Here is a 25,960-nt window from a genome sequence, read left to right as displayed (position 1 = left end):
CCATGCCTCTACCTCCCCCCACCCGAAATCACTGCCACACTCAACTTCTGCTAGTGAGCTCATTCACTACCATAGGGAAATTGAGTTGGGGAAAATGTCAAAAAGTACAATACTAAACTAATTTTTCCCTTTTTAACCAACCTCCTGTTTTCTTCCACTTCCCAACATATAACCTCTGCTGCTATGGGGTTAAAATTCTCATAGCCTCAGACACACCTATATTTAAACAATCACAAAAACAGGTATTCTCTTTAGACAAGGTAATCAAAATCACCAAGTCCCACAGTTTAGTATAAATGTGCTTCTCAGAAGATTATACACACAGTGATAGAAAGGCTCCCAACTTTTTCTTTGTACCAACCTTATGTCTTCCACGAAAAACATTTGCAGTAGCTCCTTGGCCTAAAATATCAGATAAAAGCCACAGATGATTAGATGTGCTCTGCATGTCTGCTTGGTTAGGTGATCCTCTTGTTACACTAAGAGAAAAGAAAAGATTTACACATGTTTTAAGGGAATAATACTATTAAGAAACAAATGTTACTTATTTTAAATCACAAGGTCACACATTTATTCCTTAAAGTGTACAGAGAGTCCATTTTAAAATCTAAGTTTCCAGCAACATTAAAAGCTAAAATGCTGTGTGAGCTCTGCAAAAATATTAATTGGTAAGACCTTACAAATTCAATTTAATTCATTTACCACAGGGCTGAAAGAACATTACTTTATAGTTTTGCCATTGTCACTGAGAGTGGTGGTCACTTCCTTCAAATGTTTTGAAAGATTAATCAAGGATAAGTTATATTTTAAAGTGTTTAAAATAAAAGTAATAATGTAAAAGATAATAGAAACATAGAAAAAATTATTTTGTTTCCTTCTAAGGAAGGAAAACACTAAAGAAAACAATTGTTGCCATTGCATCACTTTTCCACAACCTAAAATTTTGACACAGAGCCTGACAATAATGATGAAAAGGTGTAAAAATTATTATTCCTGAAAAGTTACTAACTCATCTGAAATTAATTTAGCTGTTCTCCAACCTTCAATTATACTATACATATACCAAGTGTATATTACTAAGACTCAAGAAAACGCATCACTTCTAGCCTTGCCCTTTACTGAAAAGCTTACAGAACTATAAATATTAAAAATACTTAAGCTTCATGTTGGAATAAAAATGAGGGCTGCTAACATAGCATAAATACTTGTCCCATAATGCCACCTTAAACCTTCTGTAATGTCAGATGGAAACATAGCTTTTAGTAAGTTAGGACAAAGACCAGAATACTGGACTAGGTATTCAGTGATGAATTCACGACTGTCAATATTCCCAGTAGTGTTAGGAACATACAGGACAATCAGGGGTCTAAAGTTTACCAATCTCTGGTATATTACAATATACTTCTCTAATTTTAGCTTATGAGAAGTAAGCAATAAATATAAGATTCGCTTTTCACAACAAATGAAAATACATTTTTCAGTTACTGCATTTAAGAGGTAATAATGCAATATTACCTATATCTGATGCAAAACCTTCCTTAATGTAATTTTGCTTTTGTGAGATAACTGTACATGGCAAATAGTACCACTGGGCATCTACATGTACCTAGAGGGTAATATAAAACAGTCAATCAGATAAGAGATCTGCTCTCTGTATACTGAAAACTGTGGTTTCACAACGACCAGAGGAAACATCTTTTGAAACTATCTTCCAATAACCCCACAATAATGGTAAGCTAAACATGACTCAGCACATCCACAAGGCGCTAGGTATATAAATCTTGCCAAATGTGTGACAGGCACGCAACAAGTATGTTTCTAGTGACGCTGCCTTAAGTGTACTTCCTTTTCCGTTCAAAACGAAAGTTATAATTTGTGCAGAGATGAAAACTGGTTTGGTAACATGGCACATAGACAAAGTTCCAGAATTTCCCAACTGTACAGTTATGGGAATCATTTGTTAAAGATATTATATTCGGGTTACAGAATGAAAAAGATCGATCTTCGGTTATACCTTTGACAATGACTACGAAAAAGGTGTTTTGAGGCCATCTACTGAAAATACCTGAGAAACGGATTAGAAAATAAACCCATAAGCTAGGTCGATGAGGGCAAGGAAATGTCTCGGAATTTGCATTTTATCCGTGTACATTAAAAACGTCTTTAGCTTCTAGTTTCCGTGAGTCAAACTCTGCTAACATCGCTAACACGCCAATGAAACATTTAAAAAATCGTCCGAATGATCTATCCATTTAAAAACTACCAATTCTGTCAACACTCGGAAAGAGGACCAAAAAGGGGGAATCTAACTCCAAAGGAAAGGGCACGCCCGGGCCCAGACCCAGTAACGGACACGTCCTCTCCACGTCCAACGCCGGGGACCCGGGAGGGCCCGGGTCTGCAGATCAGAGGCCAGCCGTGGGGCGAGGAATCGAGCGGGAGAGAACCGGCTCGCGCAACCACTCCACCTCGACTTCGGACTCTCCAAACACCCGGGAGTCGGTGTCGGCACCGCTAGGGTCCGCGAGTCCGGCCTCGGGTCCTCGCGCTTATCCGGCCGCCTGCCCCGCCTCCACCCTGACTCAGCATCCCGGCCTCCCACAGAAGGCGAAAGCGCACCCCGTGGAGCAGTGTTAGGCCCCTACCACCCCTCTGTCCGCCGCGCCTCACTTACCGAGCCGGGTCTCCGCGCCACCGCCAGCGGGATCCCGCGGATTCCCGCGGCCTCCTCGAGCCCCGGACACTTCCGGCTTCTTGAGCCGAGGACCAGCGCTGCGTGACCCACGGCCGCTGCGTGCGCGTGCGCGTGCGCGTGCGCACGCCCGGCTGCCGACGCCAGGGTTGGGGAAGATGGGAGTGTGCGGGAACCTTGTCCACAGCCTGTCTTTCATTCCTTTACTCTGAGGGTGACGGTGGAGAGCCTCTCGCAGCGAACGCAGTGATTCAGATTCCCACAGCTGCAAACGCATCTCGACCGTGAGTGCCAGAAGGCAGGGTTTGGAGTGAAGAAATAGTGGGGAAGACAGACCCGGAGCTAGTGATTACATTCAAATCATCACCGGTGAGCATAATGCTGGATATGCGAGGAATCACAAGGGATTTATCAGTCTGGAGCAGGGGTTCTTAACCAGGGTCTACGAGCGTGAATTGAAATTTTAAAAAAAAGTATTCTTGTGGGGACGTGTTGGTGCAGGTGTGATTATTAAACAATACAGACGAAGTAGATACTACCTCAAAAAGCGAAGCACCTCAGGGATATGGAGACATCCAGACAGTATAGTCAGGGCAGACAGCTCAGGAATATGGTCCCTTGCCAGTGGACCCTACTCTGATATTTATGCTCCCCAGAGTGACAGAGTCAGCAGTGGTTTCCCTATGCATGACTCTTCTGTTCTTGTATTTAAACCTATAATTACTACTAGAGTTGGTAGGTGTACATTCAAGACTTAAATCTTTGGGCTGCCTATGTTCCAGCTGAGCCCTGAATCTCAGCAGAGCTGCAACACATACTCTCTAGTTCAACCCAGGACAACTAATGGGGAGATCATGGACAAACAACATACCAAGGAACCGAGTGTCTGTAACTGCAAACAAGAGTCTCACCTACTGGATGTATGGGATTGAAGTCTCTTCTCAAGTAATGGTGGAGTGGGCATCACCATCCCAGAGTCCTCAGGATTGGGGAATAAAATATGGACTAGAGTGGACTTACTGGTATTCTACTTTGGACTTATTATGATTCTAGCAATGGAAGAAATACCATTGTTGGGGAGGCAGTGATCCATCGATGATCTGGGGTTAGGGAGAGGGGAAAATGGGCAATGACAGGTATTTTCAGGACTTGGGAATCATCCTGAATGACGTTACAATGACAAATATGGGCCATTATATATCTGGCCATAACCGAGAGTTGAACTGGAGAGAGTGTAAACTACAATGTAATTTATAATTCATGCTTAGTGGGCAATGCTCCAAAACATGTTTATCAAATGCAATGAATGTACCACACTGATGAAAAGATGTTGCTAATAAGGGAAAATGTGGGAGGTGGAGGGAGTGGGGCATATGGGAATGCCCTATATATTCTGTGTAACATTTGTGTAATTGAAGTATCTTTAAAAAAAAAAAAAGGGGGAAAAATACACAGTATAGTGTGAACTTAGTAAGGGGTCCATAGTTTTCACCTGATTGGCAGTGGTGTCCAGGGAACAAAAAAGATTAAGAATCCCTGGTCTGGAGGGGCAGATTTGTGTTTCCAAAGACCATTTTGACTGCAGTGGAACCAGAGTATAATTCAGAATAATTCAGACTTGAAATTGTTCATGTAATTATGTTCATGTAATTCCTTCAAGATTGTATTTTGGAATGTGGCAATATTAGAGAACTGAAGTGTTAAAACCAAGTCTTGCAGAATTCATGAGGCAAGATTTTAAGCAGCTGTTCCTTGATGAGGGAGCCCTTCTACCCCGTGACAGCACTTGAGCTTTTTCAACATGAGGAGAGGGGCAGCTTGACTCCTGCTGACCCAGGACCAAATTTCTGAGGGAAGGAAGAGAAAGGGGGGCCTCTTTCCAGGTGATCCACAGCAACCACCAATAACTGGGGGATGGGGGGAGAGGGTGTGTGTGTGGCAGAGTTGTTAGGAGCAGAGACTTTTAAAACTAAGGGACCTGGGGTTCCAGTCCCAGTTCTCCGCCAATTACTGACTTAAAAGCAAGTTTCTTAGCTCTGTAAGCCTGTTTTTATTATATGCACAATAAAAATAACACAAGCCAACTCTAATGAGTTGTTAGAGTTACTTTATTACAAGTTTAAACAATGTTTAAGTAATGGAATCATTCTAACAAATCTCAGTTTACAGTTCCAACCAATTTCAATTTTCCAGTTATCTGATGCAAAGGGAGAACACTTGTCAAGGTTCCAGTAGTAAAACTCAGAGCTCAACGTTGTATGGAAGAAAATGTGATTAACTGAGCAAAAAGCCTTGCTTTATGCTTACCACGTAGTAAAAATGATGCACATTAAAATTAAAACATTACAAAGTATTTCCTTAAAGGTCAAGCCACTAATGAACCCCTTAATGTTAACAATAATACTAGGATTTCAATAAACTGCTAGGCACAGAATGAGACCAGGCATCATAATATCCTGTAGTTTCAGAGTCAAGTGACAAAAATTCCCAGGTCCTAGTCCAAATTATCTCACCGATAAAGGTGAGAATCATCCTTATGATAATCAGTTACTTGTGTACTTGCTTTGAAAAACTAAGCACTATACAAATAACGTTATTCATGATGGAACAGGGTTCCCGAAACTGCTATGGTATTCTGTAAGTAAAGTGCTCTGGGCAGCTTCAAGGAATAAAATGGGAATTATGCATGATTATTAAAATACGAAGTTAAAATTTATACTACTTTTGATTTCCATGGCTTTATTTCTCTCAGCTCTGAACATATATGATCTTCAGAGCTTTAAGAGCCAAGGAAAAGGAAGAGATAGCACCTTTGGAATTAATAGCACAGTAATTAATAGCTAATAACAAGTCTTTACGTGCCAGGTAGGGGTAATATGTTATTTTCATGCTCAACTCACTAACTCTCATAACATCTAAGAGATGGCTACCATTATTTCACCCACTTGGCAGACGAGAAAAACTGAAGCAGAGAGAAGTTATTTAACATATCCAAGGTGCTAAAACCAGTTATTGGCAGAACTGGTATTTGAACCTACTTAATTTGGTGTCAGGCTGAGTTAACCACTATGCCATGCTATGTGTGTACTTTGAATAATTATTGTAATTGCAACAGATGCAATTATTTCTCCCATAGTACAGAGGAACTACCAAAGAAATACATAGCTCACTTATCTACTTTTTAAAACTTTTAAACTTAGGTATAATATACAGTTCACTGTATATTATATAATCTATTTTTACAATTAATTGCCAACTTAGTTTAGTACCTTTATTCCATGATGCAAGGAAAATGTTTAAAATCTCTTCTGAGACCACTTAACCCCATCCATGAAACTCCTCGTGAATGCATGGACTAAAGGTTAAAATAAAATCAAAACCCTCCCCTAAATTTTAACTGAGCTTTTAGAATGAAAACTCAAACAGTGAAGTCATTTGCTGGTCATTGTGCCCCTCCATTCTTAATTTTTCCTCTTGCTTTCTTGAGTAGCCATAAGTAAAAATGGGGGAAGGCCAGGGAAGGTACTTCCAGTAATTAAATGGGCAGCTACTCCTTAAAAGCCACTATAAACATATGGGTATATTTTGCTCTATGTAAGTCCAATAAAAGATTTAGAAAAAAGAAATTTGGGATTTTTAATTCTATGAAAAGATTTATATAGGACTTTCAAAAGCAATTCTAATTAGCACTTTTTAGGAGTATGACTAAATAAAATAAAGCCTCACTGCCTTCAGAGTTGCAAATCTTTGAATGGGAAATGAGTGAGAGATTAAAACTAGAAAATAAGGCTAAAGTATTATAATAATTCCAAAAAGACAGTGGATTTTCACTACATAAAATTTATTTTATAAAAAAATGTATAACACCAACACCTACTTTTAAATCAGTTAATTTATGAAACCATTCTCTTTTGTAGAATACACCGTATTGTAAGTTTAAAGAAATGTAATACCTATCTACAAAAAAAATAGTTTTGATTGTTGTATTCTCCCCATTCTTAATGTAGCTACAAACACTGAAAAAAATGAAATTTCTCAAACATTTTATATTGAGCAATTTTAAAAAGTATACTGTTTTCCACTGCTATAGTCTTTTACAGGACTTGACTTAAAGTTTCAAATTAAAAAAACAAACAAATACTAGGATAACTTTGCTGTATCTTTTAACAGCATTTTTAAATATAGAACAATGAGTTGGCATGCAAGCAACTTCTCATGTTGTCACATACCTGTTAACAGGGAAAATTACATCCATTTTACAGAAAAATTCCAATACATAAACTAGAGTAAACTCAAGCTATGTTAAAAAGATGAGTGGGAGAATGGCACACAAAAATCACATTTTTATAAATTCACTGGAATTCCTGATCATGACGTAGGCACAAGGAGAGACAGTCGTTAGGGCTTTGCTCTCTGGAAGAATACCTGTTAATAAAATATTTGTACAATTAGTACCAAGGTCAGAAGATATCACCTCTGACCTGAAGAATGGCTATGAGTTTACTGAATGCTAGTTACTCTTTTGTAAAAAAAATTTTTTTAAACATTTCACATACTTTATAAATCCACACATAATGCAAGGGAAGAACTTTTGGCTCTGGAAAATTATAAACTCCAGATACAATGTATGTTAACATAACTCAAATGGGAAATCTGTGAAAATATAGTACTTCTAATGCTCTAAGATTCAAGTGGTCAGAGGAAAATATGACCTTAATACCTTTTTACTTATTGGCACTACTGGCAAAATTAACAATGAGATATTAGAGTTTAAGAAAGACAAAGTCTTCTAATTTAGAGATACCACTTATTATCCCTTAAGGAATTTATATACTATACCTTATACAGGTACATGTCAAGTGAGCATTAGAAATGGTAAATGGTAGGCAGTGAGCTGAGGGCAAGAACTGTATTTATCACTATCTCTAGCACTTAGATTTGATATACATGCAACAAATAATCTATTGACTAAGTTCAGAGAAACAAATGAGCACTATATGAGCAAAAGAAAGCCCTACAAAGAGGCCATGATTGAGGTAAGCCTAGATGAACAGGATTCATAAAGGAAGGTTGCTAATAAGGCAGAGTTTTTGAAAAAGCAAGAATATTAAAGACCATTCCTACAAGAGAAACCAGGAAGGTAGACTGAGATCAGAATATGAAAAAAACTGAATGCTAAACTAAGAAACATGAGCTTGCTTTTATTAAATGATGAGAAGACAGTGACAGTTATAGGAAGGGGAATGAATTTCAAAGGACTTTTTAATGCTTTCATACAGACCTTACCTAACAGATCAGAGAGAGGCAGAACAAGGCAAAGGAGATCAGAGTGAGATAACATTAAGCCTACACTAGGGTGGCAGCAGTATACAGAAAGAAGTGAGAGAAAGGAGGAAACAGCAAGATCTAAGGACCAATTGGGCATGAAGAGAGTTTATGAAACTTCATTTTTTCTAACTAGAATAACGATGCTATCACTGAAACAAGGCAATAAAAAGGAAAGGAAGCTGGGTTTGTTGGGGAAAATGCTTTATAAATGCTGTGCAGATTAATAAAAACATTTGGAGCATGATCTCCTACAATGTACCTAGAACTACTGTTACAGGTTTCTAATCCAAAGTAAAAAATTCTGAGTCCTTTAATCCAGTTTGATCAATTAGTTATTTAATGTAGGTGTTAGCTCCACAGGCACTTTGCTTTGGGGGTGGGTGAGGTGGGGAGTGGAGGTGTTCCCAATGGTAAACAATAATTCTCAATATTCCACTCACAAACATTTTGACACATTTAATCTGACAAACTACTACTAGGAAAAGAACTGACAAGATCTTACAGCTACAATCAAGGAATACACAATTATTTACGCAAAGTGAATTCAAGGTATTAAAAACCAGGAACTTAGTCACTAAATTACCAGCTACCAATAATTTAAGCACTTAAATTTGTTGAATGAAGATAGCAAATAAAAATAAAGAACAGCTCCTCATCCTGTCATACTGTTAACTTTAGACTATGAGCTTCTTGTGAGCAGGAAAAGCGACTTGTATTGGTATTTGCAGCACTTAGGTATTTGGTACATTAAAAGGAGTCAAGGTGGGAAGCAGACTTGGCTCAGTGGATAGGGTGGATAGGCACATGCCGTACCCATTGGACCAAGTCCGCGTCCTGTATTCTCCTTTAACTCAGAAATATTATCTAATTTTATGAAGATACGTAGATTGTCCAAACACCTACCTTTAAGTAATTTTTAAAAACTTTAGCATCAGGCTGCTGAAGTGCTTGACAAAACTCCTAAAAAGCCAGGAGGGGACAGGGGAGGGAGAGAAGAATGAGTATATCTTTGTATTAAATCTGTCCAATTCAAAGTCCACAGTATTTTTATTATAACTTAACATGGCTCTCCTGGACAAGGTTCACATGTGGGAAGGGTGGGCAGGACATAAACCACACTGCTATGACCATTTTCATTTAGTAAGAGTGGTAACTGAGCAGAAGCTAGACCAAAACAAAATGAGATGCTTCTCCCCTAACAGAATTCTGCAAAAGGTCTTGTCAGGTGACAAAAAAAAAGCGAAAACCTGGGGATTGTTAATAACATCTTTTACAATCAGATTATTAGATAGACATATGGTAAGAATCTTGCTTCATTTAGCAATCTACAAAGATTTAGATGTTCAGATTATAAATTCATTATATGATTACTCTTACTTGAGGTGATCTATCCTCTAAATTTTTTTCACTGCCTCTTATAAAACATTATAAAAACTTTCTAGAAGCACTGTTGATGAAGAAACAATTCTAATTTTAGTCTTAATCAAAACTTGTCCATGTACTAATGGACAAGAAATCTTGATTAATTATAGGTCAAGAAAAAGACTGAATGCTATAATAATCATGACTTTGCAATAGTGCAAAAGTATAAGGCAGCTTTCTAGCCACTTGCCTTAAAATATAGTTTCAGATTTACAAATTAAGCATTCATAAGCTTGGCATATGTATAATTAACTACTTGGCATAAACCTTTAAAACAGAGTTCTTAACAGTTTTGTGCTATGGTTCCTTTTGGTAGTCTGTTGAAGTCTGCTGGACTCCCTTAGAATGCTTTTTTAAATGCATAAAATACATGGGATTACAAAATAAACCAATTATATTGAATTAAGTTTATAAAAATATTTAAAGTATGATAGGATAATATCGACTAACTGAAGGCATATCTAACAACTATCACAATTCCAAAATAGTGATGAGTCTATATGATATGTTTAGATATTTACAACAATTAGTGTGATATTAAAACACCTGATTTCTATTGGTAACTAAGTCACAAGTAATGTTAATACTACTGTGATTTGTTGCTGACATCCACAACAGCAGGAAACCTAAATTTCTTTTAAAGGTTAGTGAAAATAAAAATGTTTCCCCATTCAATTTCACAGGCAACCTGATTTTGGACTCCGGCCAAGTACTCTTTATTCTATACATAATAAAACATCAGGTTGAATGTAGTTTAGCTTTCTTGAATCAAAATTTAGATTGAACTACAAAGTCATATTTAATTAAATTAAAAACAAATTCACTATGTCAACTCTTACCTGAATTATTTCTGGAGCTACTTGCAAGGAAGGCAGGTATTCTTGTTGAAGATACTGAACACATTCTGGGCCCTGAAAATTAAAGGATAATAATAACTAAATTATTTTCTTCATGACATTAGTAATGCTTAAATAGAAATTGAGACAACATATGTATACTTTTATTATGTAATGAAGTATTGTGATTAAGAATACAGACTGTCTTGCTTTGAAGCCTGGCTCTGAGACTTACTGGCTGTACGACTTTGGGCAAGTTACTTATCTGAACCTCAGTTTCCCCATCTGAAAAATGGGGTTATTATGAGGATTCAACACATTAAAAAACATTAAGCTCTTAGAAAAGCACTTAGCATTCACTACATGTTTTCTATTACTTAAGTGTTACGTATAGTGCTAAAGATATATTAAAATACACATAAGAAAGAACAAAGTGTATATTGGGGATAATAGCAACAAATGCTACTTTATTGTTCCTGTCCAACAAACTAGGAAATAGGAATTTAATAGCTAGGTGGAACATATGAGGAAACCAAGACCCACAACCTAGGATCCAATTTGAAAATGGTTCTACTATAGCAATGTATTTCTGAAAGAATGGCCCAAGCTAAAGTAAGAAATCTAGTATTTAGGGGAAAAAATAATCACCTACTAACATAGAGGGCCTAGAGACCCCAACCTGGCCCAACCGAAGGTAACAGTTACCAAAAGGAAATCAATCCATCTCTCCTCACTTTACTCCTTCCCGCATTAACATCTGGATTTCCTATTTAATACTACTGCCCTTGAATCAAAAGATTTCTTCACATTTCCTCTTCTACCTTGAAACCTGGTCCCGTAACCCAAAGGATCTAGGACACAATTTAATGATCCTTCAAAAGAAAACCTGTCCTTAATCAAACCAAGGTATTAGGTTGATGCAAGAGGAAATGCAGTTTTGGACCATGAATTTTAAATGATTATAACTAGGCTCAAACATATCTTTATTAATCAAAATAGGAACCACTACAATGACCACATTTTTAACAATGAAAAATAAGTTTGTTTATTCCTGTAGGATAAAAATCAATGAACCCTTTGAAAGCATTTCCTGCATCCTGCTGGTTGTGGAAGTGTTTTCTCTGCAAACAGTTGTTGAGATGCTTGAAGAAGTGGTAATCGGTTGGCAAGAGATCAGGTGAATATGGTGGATGAGACAAAAATTCATAGCCCAATTTGTTCAACTTCTGAAGTGTTGGTTCTATGATGTATGGTCAGGCATTGTTGTGGAAAAGAATCGGGCCCCTTCTGTTGACCAATGCTGGCTGTAGGCTTGGCAGCTTTCGGTGTTTCTCATCAATTTGCTGAGCATATTTCTCAGATGTAATGGTTTTGCCGGGATTCAGAAAGCTGTAGTGAATCAGACCGGCAGTAGAACACCAACAATGACCATGACCATTTTTTGGTGCAAGTTTGGCTTTGGGAATTGCTCTGGAGCTTCCTGGTCAAACCACTGAGCTGGTCATCACCAGTTGTTGTATAAAATCCACTTTTCATCGCATGTCACATTCCCATTGAGAAACGGTTCATAGTTGTTGCATAGAATAAGAGGACACTTCAAAATGATAATTTTTTAAATTGGTGCTCATAAGGCACCCATTTATTGAGCTTTTTTACCTTTCCAATTTGCTTCAAATGCCGAATGACCATAGAATGGTCAATGCTGAGTTCTTTGGCAACTTCTTGTGTAGTTTAAGAGCATCAGTTTCAATGACTGCTCTCAATTGGTCGTTGTCAACTATCGATCGCTGACTACTACACTCCTTGTCTTCAAGGATCTTGTCTCCTTTGCAAAACTTCTTGAACCACCACCACTGCCCTGTACATTTGTTAGCAGTTCCTAGGCCAAATGCGTGGTTGATGTTGTGAGTTGTCTCCACTGTTTTATGAACCATTTTGAACTCAAATAAGAAAATCGCTCGAATTTGCTTGTCTAACATCATTTCCATAGTCTAAAATAAATATAAAATCAACAGCAAGTAATAAGTCATTAGCAAAAAAACACAAAGAGAAAAAAGCCCATTAAAATGATGTATAACATAACCACATTTATTTAAGAATGTCAATATCAGTATCAATATCAAACAGCAAATTTCAACAATGCAAAACCACAATTACTTTTGCACCAACCTAATAACATTCTGAATATTTTTCAGGTCTTTACAATTTTCTTCTCACCTCTTTATAGTCTACTTTCCCTATGCTTCCTTCCTATACACTGCTTATCAAATCAAATAAACTCATTGTTATCACATCCAACAATATCAACCAATCTCCTCTCTAGGGTTCTCTTCCCTTAGCTTTAATGATATGCTTACCTCTGATTCTACTTTTCTTGTGCAAATCTATTTAGCCATAGTTCTGCCTCTGGTTTCAGAAAATCTAAGTAATTCCTATGGCTTCACCTTGATTAACTACACTAAGGACCCCAAAATCAGCATTTAGTTTTGAATGCTTTGGGCCCATATTCCAACTTGCACGCAACATTTTTTCCACCCACCTATACTAAATATAGCTTACTGCCTAGTAAATGACTTGACAACTTTTTATACCACCTAGTCCCATTTTACATGTTAATCATTACTTGTGCACCCATACTTTAGCTAAACAGGATTACTCTATTATTTGCTATAAATCAACCACTTAACTTTGCCCAGAATGCTAGGAGCTCCTTCTCTCATTAGTCTAATAAATCTTAAGTCTTAAGGCCTATCAAAAAAATCATTTCTTTCTCATCACTTCCTTAAAATTTCCCTACAGGTAAAAGTGCTCTGCTTTATCTTCAGCACCGCAATATTTTTTCACCTCTATTAATTAAAGTACTAACATAATCCGTTGAGAATTATTTATGCATCGATATGCCTTGACTTTGAGCCCATAAATATGGAGGTGATGATGGCTTTATTCACTTTGGTATAGCTCCCTTTGTTGTTTTTTTAATAAAGATTTATTTTTATTATTTCTCTCCCCTTCCCCTCCCCCATCGTCTGTTCTTTTGTGTCCATTCACTGTGTGTTCTTCTGCGTCTGCTTGCATTCTCCTCAGGTGGCACAGGAACCTGTGTTTCTTTTGTTGCATCATCTTGCTACATCAGCTCTCCACGTGTGTGGAGCCACTCCTGGGCGGGCTGTGCTTTTCGCGTGGGGGGCTCTCCTTGCGGGGTACACTCCTTGTGCGTGGGGCTCCCCTATGCGGGGGACACCCCTGTGTGGCACGGCACTCCTTGCACATATCAGCACTGAGCGTGGGCCAGCTCACCACATGGGCTAGGAGGCTCTGGGTTTGAACTCTGGATATCCTATATAGTAGGCAGACGCTCTATCAGTTGAGCCACATCTGCTTCCCTGTATAGCTCCTTTGTCGCCTTTCTCCTCCCAGCCCCAAAACACACACACTCCTCACCTTAGCACACAATAGGTGAAGAGAAAACAGCTACTGAAGTGAAAACCCTTCAAAGCTCCATTAGAGTGAAAAACTCAAGTTCAAATGAGTAGACTGAATGGAGACTGGTGAGCTAGATAGAGAGGTTATGCTTTCTCTATGAGGGGGCTGCTGCTTTTTACCTAACTGTAGCTATGTAGGAATGCTGGTCCTATACTGGTAATCTCATGGTGGGAGAAACTGGAGATACAAATTTTTGAAAAGAAAAAAAAAAAGCACTTGATTTTTAAAATGTTACCAGCTAATTCAAGTTATTTAAGACTATTGTATATGGCAAACAATACCAGCTAGATTCAAGCCCAGATTCACATTCTGTGTACAAATAATTAGATTAACAAGGAAAAATAAGCCATTTCTAAAACAATGAAGTATCCTAACCATTTGTAATTAAGAAACTGGAGAAATCTAGCCACGAGGAAGCCTACGAGTTCGTGAAATCTGGATCTGGAAATATTGGTTAAGATTTTTCACATTTTTTGTCAAAACCACACGTTTTAACCTTGTTAGCCAAAAAATCACAGAGGACAGTAATGGATACTGCTGCTTTCATTCAAAAAAGTGAAAACTGAAGTTAATTCCTTTTATAAAAGATAGTGTTCAAGAACAAGATGAGTTGAATACGATTAAAACCGTAACAAACCAATTTGTATACGTGAGATGAAAATGAAGGGGAATGGGATACAAAGCTTACCCGTTTGAGATGAATTGTTTTCAGTGTCACTGCACACTCAGATAAAGCCTGTGAAAAACAAGTTTAAGAATTTTAAATATGGTCAAGTTTTGGCTACTGATCCAACTTTTCTATTTATTTCCCCTTGTTTATTTCATTGGCTGCTGCTCATTAATATTTACTCCAAAGGGATGGAAGAAGGAACGATAATAGGCAGGTAGATTAAGTGGGTGGGATAGGGACAAAAAACAACACCCCCCCCAACCCCAAAACACATCTAGGAAAGTGCTGTCTTAAAGTAATAAATTACAATTATGAAATCTAACTCTTACTAGATTGTGGGGAAGTGAAAAAAGGACAACTAACCGCTTGATACTGAAACATCAAGGTAAGGATTCTGAAGATGAGATCTGAGGAAACTATCATATGAAGAGGAGAAATTTGCTCTACTTCAGGAAAAAAACATTAAGCATAAGTTTTATAATGGAAGTAGTAGGAAGAGTCAGAAACTAATGGCTACATAAAGCTTCAAAGAATTTTTGTTTTATGGTCCTAAAGAAGCCTTGTTCGTAAAGTTGAAGGAGCTGGATTTTATACATTCAAGTTCCATAAGATCCAGAAAGTATCATCGACCTTTTAAAAATAAGTCTGAATTGGAAAATTGGAAATTATTAAATTAAAAAGATCAAAGAGCATAATATAATCAACTTGTCATTAAAGAAATTGTGAGTTTAAATATTTGAGGGCTTTGCAAAGGAAACAAAAATTTGTGGGTGCTTACCAATACCGTTTGTGCATCTGCCAGGTCAAAGGTTTGTTTTAAAGGTGCTAGGAAACATGCAGGAACAATGTGTTTATAAACAAAATCAGCAAATCCCACTGGTCCATCTTTACCTCCTGTCAAGAGAATTCAAATTTTCATCTTCTATAAAGAGAAAATTTTTAAGAACTTTTATAATTTTCACCTTTTTCTATAAAAAAATGAAGTCAATTAATTTATCACTGGGGGAAATCAACTTCCAGTTCCTGTCTGTGTTATAGTTAGGATTCTATTTCATCTATAAGAGTCTTAGGAAACAGGCTGGGGAAGGAAGTTAAAAAAAGAAATGATCTTACCCCAGAGTTCTACCAACTTTGAGAGGATGATAAAACATGTTTTCTGTGCAATTGGATCTGGGTATTCAACTGCTCCTTGGATAACAGTAACCAAAACCCGTTCTACATTCTCTGCACCTACGGGTAGTAAAAACTTGAATTTATTTTCAAGAACTAGAAAGGCAATATAAAGCTCTCAATTCATATATACAGTAAAACAAGACAAAAAGCATTTATCGAGTTGATAAGATCCCTTGATTTTTATTAACTGGGCTCCTAAATTTTAAGCATAAAATCTTAAAAAACTAATATTCCCTTTCTATCTCCCCCCTGGTGTTTTCAACAAAGCAGAATTCTCTAGGTTGATCCAAAGTCAGTCCCATTTATTTTTCATTTCAAAATGGCAAACTAGCCAGACATACGCAATTTTCAGGTCAAATGGTCATCAGCTACTTACATTACTAAAGAACCAATTAAAGAAAATTGCCTTAGGAAAAAAGGAATCAGATACAAATGGGTTTTAAGGTCCTCTACATGAAAGTGACCCCCACCCTTATAACAATGAACTGTCTTTCTAGGGGCCAACACACAAAACACTTCATATTTATAGTGTTTGAGCCAGAAATTCTACTCCTAGGTACATACCCAAGAGAAATGAAACCATATGTCCATACAGAAACTTACACATGAATGTTTATAGCAGCATTGGTGAAAACAGCTAAAAGGTGAAAACTCAAATGTCCATCAATGGATAAATGGATAAACAAGCTGTAAAATATACATGCAATAATAGGGAAAGTGGGAAAAGAAGAGGATGTTGGATACATGGGAGTCCCTATATTCTGTACATGACTTTACTGTGACCTAAAACTTTTTTGAGAACAAAATGATAAAAGTAAGACATTTGGGGGAATAAATGGAAGAAAATGTCACTGTATATACAGGACAACAGATCTTACAGTGATGAAAGGCAAAACGTCAAAAAAATTTTAAAAATATTTCTTCATTATTTTTTATTATTCCAATTAAAAATTTTTTTTGATATTTTATTTCTTATTTTTAAAACTATCATGATTGCTTCATTTTCTCATTACTTGTATTTGGCTTTTTTATAGGCTTCATTTTTGAAGAACTCTTGGATCACAGAAGGGTTACAACTGTGGCAGAGAAGAATCATTTGTGTGGGTGTCAGTGATGGGGGATACATGGGAGGCAGTTCACTTGGGCATACATATAAGGCATATAAAATGTGTTCAAATGTTCATGGGGCATTGTCACAGTGGGTGGAGATTCACATAATAACCAAATGAATATTAAATTCCCATCCTAGGGAGCTCTGCCACATTCTCTAATGGAACAGCAAGAATCCCCCAAGAACAGAGGCAATGATAGTGGAAGAGGATGGTCCACTGATGGGCTCTTGATATTGATGACTGTGCTTATGAACCTTTACTCTTGAAATTAAAACTTAGCCTAGGGTGCCTAAGTGATACCAATTGAGAGCCTCCTTGTTGCTCAAATGTGGCCCCTCTCTAAGCCAAACTCAGCAGATAAATACATTACCATCCTCCCAGTGTAGGCATGCCTCCCAGGAATAAGCCTTCCTGCCACCAAGGTTTACTACCAAGCACCAATGAGCAAGGCAACTGGAAAAAGACCTTGACCCAAAGGGGGACAAGGTAAGACAAATGAGTTTATATAGTTAAGAGACCTTAATGTGAGTCAGGAAGTCATTCCAGAGTTATGCTTATGCATGTCTCAGTCTCTGACTGCCAAATTAGACACTACCACAAAGAGTTGGGCTCCTGAAGGCTTTGGAGACATCCAGGTCCTATGGTCTGGGCAGATAGCCCTACTTTGGGGTTTGTGCTCCCTAGTATGACAGAATTGGACTCAGTTGTGGTTCCCCTATACATTTCTCTTCTGTCCCTTCTATTTGAACCTGCAGTTGGTGCTGAAGCTGGTAGGTGTACGTCCATGAGACTTGAATCTTTGGGCTGTCTGTGCCAGCTGGGCCCTGAGCCTCAATGGAGTTGCAACACCTACTCTTCAGTTCACTGGACTCACCTAGTACAACTACATGGAGGTGATGATGGACAACTACCATACCAAGGAACTGAGAGAGTAGACAACTGCAAGCAAAAGAGTCCCATCCATTGGCTGTATGGGACTGAAGCCCCTCTCAATTAGAGGTGAACTGGGCATCACCATCCCAGAATCCTCAGGACTGGGGAACGAACTATGGACTAGAGTGGACTTACTAGTATTCTACTATAAACTTACTGTGATTCTAGCAATGGAAGAACTTGTATCACTGATGTGGAGGCAGTGGCCACTGGAGGTTCTGAGGTCAGAGAGAGGGAAAACAGGTATAATACGGGGGTATTTTCAGGACTTGGGAATTGTCCTGAATGGCACTACAATGACAGATACAGGCAATTATATATCTTGCCATAACATACAAAACTGTGTGGGAGAAAGTGTAAACTACAGTGTAAACTAAAATCCATGCTTGTGGCAATGGTCCTAAATGTGTCCATAAACTGCAATGAATGTAGTTGTTAATGTGGGTAAATGTGGGTAGTGTGGGGAACGGGGCATATGGGATCCTCTATATTATTTATGTAACATGTAATCTAAATCTTTTAAAAAAATAAATAAATAAAAATACTGCAATGGAATAGGATTCAGCCATGAAAAAGAATGAAGTATTAATATATGATACAACTGGATGGGCCTCAAAATTGAAAAGAAACCAGCCACAGAAGGTCACAGATGGTAACTTTTTTACACAGATTATGATTCCTTTTATATGATATATCCAGAATAGGTAAATCCATAGAGATGAAAGCAGATTAGTGGTTAGTAGGCACTGAAAGAGAGGAAGTAGGAAGTGATTACTTAAAGATTATGGGGTGTCTTTCTGGTTGATGAAAAAGTTTTGAAACTAGAGTGAGGTAGTAGTTGCACAACATTATGGATATACTAAATGACTTAGTTGCATACTTAACAATGACTGAATTTCACCTCAATTTTAAAAACTAGTGTTCTCTTCAACTAGCTCTTCCTCATATACATACAACTGTTACAAAGACTTAAGCAGACATTTCTGACATCATATGCCTCCCCACCTTGATTTGCTATGACTTCGCTCATTCCACTCCCTGTGACAGTTTGCAGGAAAGCAAAGTAACTCCTCCGCAACATTTGCTTCTCTAAAGCAGCAGACTGGTCGTTTTCTTCTGCTGGACGGAGCAGCACTTCAAAAATTGCATGAAGCAGGGGCATGAACATTTGTTGTAAAAATGGGGATACCTGTATCTGAAGATAAGAAACTATTACTACTTCAGAAATGAAGAAAATTATTAACATGAAAATTAAAAAGAGATACTTTTAAAATAAAGTCTTTCTCCAGTTTCTACTTAGGGTATATATTTACAACTATTACTACTTCAGAAATGAATACAAAATTAATATGAAAATTAGAAAGATATTTTAAATAAAGCCTTTCTCCAGTTTCTATTTAGGGTATATATTTAGCAAATATCAATGTCTAAACAAAATCTACATAAGCTATAAATTAATGAAAGCCTTAAGATCATTAAGCTCAACTCATTTTCTCAGCTTAAGATTCAAGTTAAAATAATAGGAAGTCAAACATACTTCACAGTGGAGTATTGCCATGGAATATTTTCAAATTAAAATGTTTAAGAATGGCATTCTACAACTAAATTACCAGCTAATTTATGATTGAAGTATCAGCTGTTAAATACCCTTGGGCAAATTCCTTTGCTTCTCTTTGCTTCAAATTTCTCATCTGCAAAATACAAAGCCTATCTCCTAGGATTGTTACAAGTATTGAGTCACTGTATAAAAAATGCTTAGAACAGTTTTTGAACACAGACAGAGTTACATAAATTTTAGCCAATTCTATTAGCCATCTTGCACCTGGCTTAAATCTTCTTGTACATAAAACTGACTTTACAATAATGAATTATTTTAAACTTCTGGACAGATATACATAGACCAATGGAACAGACGTGAGAGTCCAGAAACAAAGTTACTGATCTTCTACAATGATATCAAGTCTACTCAGTGGGGAAAGAACAATTTCTTCAAAAAATGGTGCTGGGAGTGAAAGAAAAAAAAAAACAACACGGTGCTGGGAAAATTGGTTATCATATGAAAAGAATGAAGATGGATCCAAATCACTCATCATATAGAAGCATTAACTCAAAATGGATCAGTCTTCAATACAAGAGCTAAAACCATAAAACCTATAAGAACATAGGGCAAAATGCTGAGGACCTTGTATTAGGCAAAGATATGGTATCAAAAGCACAAGCCACAAAAGAAAAGCAGATAAACTGGACCTCATCAAAATTAAAAATTTTGTGCATCAAAAGATTATCAAGAAAGTGAACAAACAGCCTAAAAAATGGGAGAAAATATTATATTTGGAAACCATATATCTAATAAGGGATTAATATCTAAAATATGTAAGGTTCTCCTATAACTCGAAAAAAGGCAAACAACCTAACTAAAAAATGGGTAAAGGATCTGAATGGACATTTCTCCAATGATATACAAATGGCCAATACGCACATGAAAAGATGTTCAAAATCATTAGCAATTTGGGAAATGCAAATCAAAACCACTTCACACCCAATTGAATGACTATTATAAAAAAAAAAAGGCAACTACAAGATGTTGGCAAGGATGTAGAGACACTGGAAATCTCATGCACTGCTGATGGAAATGTGAAATGGTGGAGCCACTGAGAAAACAGTACGGCAGTTCCTCAAAAGGCTAAATACAGAATTACCATAATTATCTAGCAATTCCACTCCTAGGTATATACCCAAAGAACTGAAAGCAGGGACTTAAAAATACACTTGTACATGAATATTCACAGTGGCATTTTTCACAATAGTCAAAAGGTGTAATCAATTCAGGTACACAGATACACAAAATATGGTATATCCACACAATGGAATACCATTCAGCGATAAAAAGAATGAAGTTCTGATATGTGCTAAAACATGGATGAAACTTGAAGACATTGTACTGAATGAAATAAGTCAGATACAACAGACAAATATTTTATGATTCCACTTATGTGAAATATCTAGAATAAGCAAATTTACAGAGACAGAAAGTAAATTAGAATTACCAAAAGCTGAGGGAAGGGGGAATGAAGAGATACTGTTTATAGGGCAAAAAGTCTCTGCTTGGGGTGATAAAAAAAAAAGTTTTTGTGATGGACGATGGTGATTGTACCACAACACTATAAAAGTAATTAATGCTGCTGGATTATATACTTAAAAATGGTTGAAATGGTAAATTTTGTTACATGTAATGTTACAATAAAAAAGACAAAACAAAAAATTCCTGCCTGAGCACCCAAATTACAATGCTCTTTAGTGCTTCAGATATTTAGTGCTCAATACTGTTCTTACTTGCCTTTCTGAAACAGCACACTGGCTGTTTTCCTGCTGCACAGAGCAGGTAAGGTCTATTTTAATTAAATATCCTTTAAGCCTTTCCTGTATGTCAAATAGTATACTGGACATTGGGGATGATAAAAATAAATATGATAGATGTCCTTAAAAAACAAGAGGGAAAATGTCTTTTCCAAAGTTAAATGCACCTAAAATCTTTAAGTCAGGAGAAGACCATTTATGCCAGGAGATTTTCTGAGCTCTAAAGGTTTTTGTTACCTTAAATTTGGCTGTAATCTGGTTGATAAGTGGAATGAACTCTTGGAGGTCTTTTGCTTCACAATCTTTGAGCATATGTTCTGAGGCAGATGGGATGTATGGAAGAACTTCTTCCTCTAGGCATATAATCATGCGATGAAGGAAAGTACGAACTCCACTTCTGAGAATATCCTTTTGTAAGGGACAACTGAGGGCTGGCAAGAATGTCTGTAAACAGTCCAGATAAACTTCAGAACAGCCGCATTGTTTTACAGTTTGCTTGTTGCTGAAAGCTTTGCTGGTTCGACTATGTAAGCAAAATGTACAACAAATTACAATATTGACAAAAGTAAGAAACAGATTCTTTATTTTCCACATTACAATTATTGACTGATAGGGTAACTTGCAAACCATTGCTTATAGTTACTGTTTCCCGCCAAAAAAGTGGTACAAATTAAGAGAATGAGATGTAGTTAATATAATCTCTCTAATCTAAGTCCATACTAAATGCTATATATATATAGGAGAAATGAAATCCACTCACATAATTAAGCTCTACTAGATAATCTGCAAATTATTCATTTATATTTAGAAAACTATCTTCAGAAACAATTGACTCAACCTCTCTAAATATCAAGTTCTTGCTCTGAAGTATTCTATAGAGCAATTTCTCTGTATACTTTTCAATTATTAATCATAATAACTTTCATGCTGTTTTCTTTTGCTAATAAAAAGTACGGAAAAAGAAAAGAAGCAGATCTTTGGGTGGTCATCAGTACATAATGCAACAGCTAAAGAAGCTAAGTTTTAGATACTGATAAGATACCAAGACTGATCCAACTGATCTTAAGATGTCATTGGTATATAAATAATTTAGTGAAGCCCCTTAAATACATAATCAATTTATATCAAAAAAGTCAAAGGAGTTAAGGATTATATATAGTTGTCAGGGCAGATATACAGAATGTTATGAGATCTATTTCTTTAGGCAGCTAAATTGTCTAATTCATTAGATTTAGAAAAGAGAGGTTTAGACAATTCACTGGACACATATGCCCAATCCTAAAAGATCCAAATAAATGGCTATGTGTGAAATAAGGCACACACTTCACAATGTTAATTGTAATCATGCTTACCTGGCAAATCCTACAGCATGGTTGAGGCAGTCTGCTAGAGATGCCTGCCTTTCTTCATCTTGTGCGAGCATCAATTTTTCCAAAAGAATTTTAAACTTCTCCATTAGTGGAGTCAACAGACTCCTCATTAACGCTTGCTTCCTTTCTGCTGGGTATTCACTATTAACAATCAGCACTCCAGCTGTCTCATAAATAAAAAGCTGATCATCACTGCTCAACAAGGACTGGTAACCATTCTCCTAGAATAAAATTTCATTTTTTGAAGTTTTTCTTTTTTCAGTTCCTCTCATTTAATAAGTCCAAGAGGAACAGGAAATGTAAATTAACATATCAACTCACCCTTCTAACTTGTTTTCTTTTAAAAAGATCTCATTATTTATAAGATTTTTATGAGGCTAAAATGGGATAAACAAAATTAAATGGTAGTGTAAAGGCCACACAATTTTTTTTTTTTTAAAGGAGGTACTCGAGATTGAACCCAGGACCTTGAACATGGGAAGCAGGCCCTGAATCACTGAGCTACACCTGGTTCAAGTTAATTTTTTAAAATGGTATTTAAGAGTTTAACAACAAAAACCACACACACAGAAACACAACAGTTGTTACTTTAGAACACTGTGCAAATGCAAAATCCAACTCTCATTCATGTACAAGTGAACATTCCATATAGTGGTAAATTTTTATGAACAGGTTTATTACTTTTTTACAATAATGCCTTCAGAGAGGTCAAGAAAAGGTGGGAAAAAAATCAGAGGCTCTTCTAGGTCAAACACTAAAATATCCCACATGATTTTATAAATAATTTAATTCTTATAATAAAAATGAAAACCTAGTCTTAAAAAACAGATAAATTATAGGACAGTTTTATTATAAAATAATTCTCCATCCCTTGGAAGAGAAATGTCCCATAAAGTAATTTAAGCATTTATTAGGTACTCACTAGGAATGTATAACTATGCTAAGGTGTCAAGAACACAAAAATAAAGTAACCATATAAATATACGGTACTCAAAAAATGGGTTCCATCACCACACCATGGAGCCTAGAGTGATTACAACTGAAAATGGGAGGATGGCAGCCAGCATCCATGTGGAATCTGAGCCTCCTCTTGACATAGAGGTGCAATGGACACAACCAATCCAATGTCCACATAGAAGAGGTGGCATTGGATTGGGAAAAGTGGACATGGTGGACGATGGGTATGGGGAAGGGCAGGAAGAGATGAGAGGTGGGGGCGTATTTGGGACGTGGAGCTGCCCTGGATGGCGCCTCGGGGGTGATCACCGGACATCGTGGATCCTCACAGGGCCCACTGGATGGAATGGAGGAGAGTATGGGCCATGATGTGGACCATTGTCTATGAGGTGCAGAGGTGCCCAAAGATGTACTTACCAAATCCAATGGATGTGTCATGATGATGGGAACGAGTGTTGTTGGGGGGGGAGAGGGGGGGTGGGGGGGTGGGGTTGAATGGGACCTCACATATATATTTTTAATGTAATATTATTACAAAGTCAATAAAAAAAAAAAAAAAAAAAAAAAAGGGTTCCAGGTAATCCTATTAATTAGTTAACATTTAGGAAAAGCAACTTGAACCAGGTCTTTTTATATATTAAAAAAAGATTACAGGTAGAGTATAAATTCTTATTTATATACATTGTTTGAAAAATATATTTCTAAATGCATTTCTGGAAGATAATATGCTAAATATAGTTTAAATGCTTAGTCTTATGGGTCAGTGTAAACTGCCAAAGAAAATAGGCATTAACTGGATGAAGTACTTTAATATTTAAGATTTTGTAATATGCAGGTAGAGACTATTTAACCACATAATTCATTAGGCTTTTAATTCAGTGAAATTATATTAATTTTCATACCCTAAGCTGGTATTTATTTAAAAGAATGACTATTTTTTAACAGTTTTCAAGTAGAAGATACAATAACTTTATCAAAATGAAAAAAAGGGTCTGTATCTCAACTTAAATCTTTCTAGTGAAATGGCACCAAAATGCTCAGATCAACCAGCATTTAAATATTTTTACTTACCCCAACTCTGAAATAAGAAAGGAAAATTTTGGTCTAATAGCAGCAGTTGCTGACAATGACTAATATGATCCTAGTACTAAGCAGAGAGTAATTTAGATTGAAGTTTTCCTTCTCCACAAAATACTTCAGCAATATTCAGCAGTACAGAAGGAGCAGACTAGAAAAGTCATGCTGCCAAAATTGTCAACTCCAGATTCCTTTCCACTTCTCTTACTATGTTTTGCTTGCTCTATTTCAGGAGAGTTTTCATAAATAGAACTAACCTTTGTCTCTTACCTGCCACCAACCACTTAGAAAAAAAAATACCCACAAATGCACTAGCAGTAGAGGTTAATGATATATGTGGCTTCAACATTATTTGGAGTTAAATCTATACCTTAAAATTACAGATACTTACAGGTGGAGAAAGCTCTAATAAGTCTTGTATTCTATTCAGAATATCCTCAATGAAAGGATTCATTTGTTTACTAAATAAAGGCAAAAAGGGAAATCTCCGGTAAATAATAGCATTTCAGAATCACTGAAATACAATTAAATTCCCTTTTAAAACAGAAATAAGTAAACTATAATCCATACAGTGCAGCAATGCTCCAAAATGTATTCACCAATGCAATGAATGTGCCACAATGATGAAAGAGGTTGTTGATGTGGGAGGAGTGGGGGTGTGGGGTATATGGGAACCTTTTTTATATATATATATATATAAATTTTTTTAAAGATCTTTTATTTTTTATTTACTCCCCCCTTATATATTTTTAATGTATCATTTTTTTTGCGATCTATGTATCTTTAAAAAAAAAAGGAAAAAAATGTAAAAAACAAAACAAAACAAAAACAGAAATAAACGTTTAGCTCTAGACTAGTCAACCTGATTATTAATATTAGCCAAGATTTAAAAAAAAACCTTTATTTTAAATTACTTCTATGTGCTGTGCTGTCATGAAGACAATTCACAATCTTGTAAGTCTAATAACAAGGAACTTGTAATAAAAAAAATTGTTGTAGTAAAGACCACAAAATAGATTAGGTTAAAAAAAAATGTACTTCTGAAGATTGCATTCCTTAGATTTAGAAGAAGAAACAGTTATTCACAGCAATAAAACTGCTGGTTAAATAAATAACTAGAGTCACTAAGGATGACAGGTAAAAAGATATAAAAGGATGCAACAATCTGTTTACTGATGTACAAAGTAACTGATACTAGAACAGAAAAAGAAGCCAGAACATATAATGATACTAAAAAGAAAAACCTGATTAAAAATGTCTTAGAATAGAAAGAATTTCATCTATCTCAGTCTCTTGGAAAATATTCCTTAAAAAGTCTATTTAAACTAATAATCTTAAACACAAACAAACAAAAAAACTAAATATAATACCTGAAATTTTATACTTACTTGAGAGATTTGACAAATCTAGAAAACAGGTAAGCAGTTCTGCTTCGTACTTTTGCACTAGAATGTCGCAAACCTCTCTGATCTAAGAAAGCCATCTAAAGAAACAGAGCCACTTTTACTATTTTTGCACTTTTTCAAGGTTTTAATTGATAGTCTTGATGC

At 36.3% G+C, this 25,960-nt stretch overlaps 2 protein-coding genes across 4 annotated transcripts in view; both read right to left on the bottom strand.

Moving 5' to 3' along the window:
- Positions 1–2,982, bottom strand: part of TBK1 (TANK binding kinase 1) — a 90,485-nt gene extending 87,503 nt beyond the window's left edge. Inside the window, exons 1-2 of one of the 2 annotated variants that reach the window (XM_058308365.2) lie at positions 2,675–2,982; positions 362–479 (exon numbers count right to left, since the gene is read on the bottom strand). In XM_058308365.2, coding sequence (XP_058164348.1) covers positions 362–448 — 87 coding nt within the window. In that variant the 5' untranslated portion in view covers positions 449–479; positions 2,675–2,982. Of the gene's footprint in view, positions 1–361; positions 480–1,515; positions 1,607–2,674 lie in introns of those variants that run through there. The other variant, XM_058308366.1, reaches the window with a different exon arrangement.
- Positions 2,983–4,782: 1,800 nt separating this feature from the next.
- The window catches only part of XPOT (exportin for tRNA), a 44,214-nt gene continuing 23,036 nt past the window's right edge, over positions 4,783–25,960 (bottom strand). For both annotated transcript variants that reach the window (XM_058308364.1, XM_058308362.1), the window contains 11 exons: positions 25,799–25,893; positions 24,802–24,871; positions 22,359–22,597; positions 21,244–21,529; positions 18,655–18,844; positions 15,545–15,661; positions 15,210–15,325; positions 14,450–14,497; positions 10,282–10,353; positions 8,924–8,980; positions 4,783–7,117 (listed from right to left, as the gene is read on the bottom strand). In XM_058308364.1, coding sequence (XP_058164347.1) covers positions 7,091–7,117; positions 8,924–8,980; positions 10,282–10,353; positions 14,450–14,497; positions 15,210–15,325; positions 15,545–15,661; positions 18,655–18,844; positions 21,244–21,529; positions 22,359–22,597; positions 24,802–24,871; positions 25,799–25,893 — 1,317 coding nt within the window. In that variant the 3' untranslated portion in view covers positions 4,783–7,090. The remainder of the gene's footprint in view (positions 7,118–8,923; positions 8,981–10,281; positions 10,354–14,449; positions 14,498–15,209; positions 15,326–15,544; positions 15,662–18,654; positions 18,845–21,243; positions 21,530–22,358; positions 22,598–24,801; positions 24,872–25,798; positions 25,894–25,960) is intronic.

The sequence above is a fragment of the Dasypus novemcinctus genome, chromosome 12, assembly GCF_030445035.2.
Source record: "Dasypus novemcinctus isolate mDasNov1 chromosome 12, mDasNov1.1.hap2, whole genome shotgun sequence".
Taxonomy (NCBI): Eukaryota; Metazoa; Chordata; class Mammalia; order Cingulata; family Dasypodidae; genus Dasypus; species Dasypus novemcinctus.
Note: the sequence above shows the minus strand (reverse complement) of the source record. Positions and strands in the feature narration are given on the sequence as shown.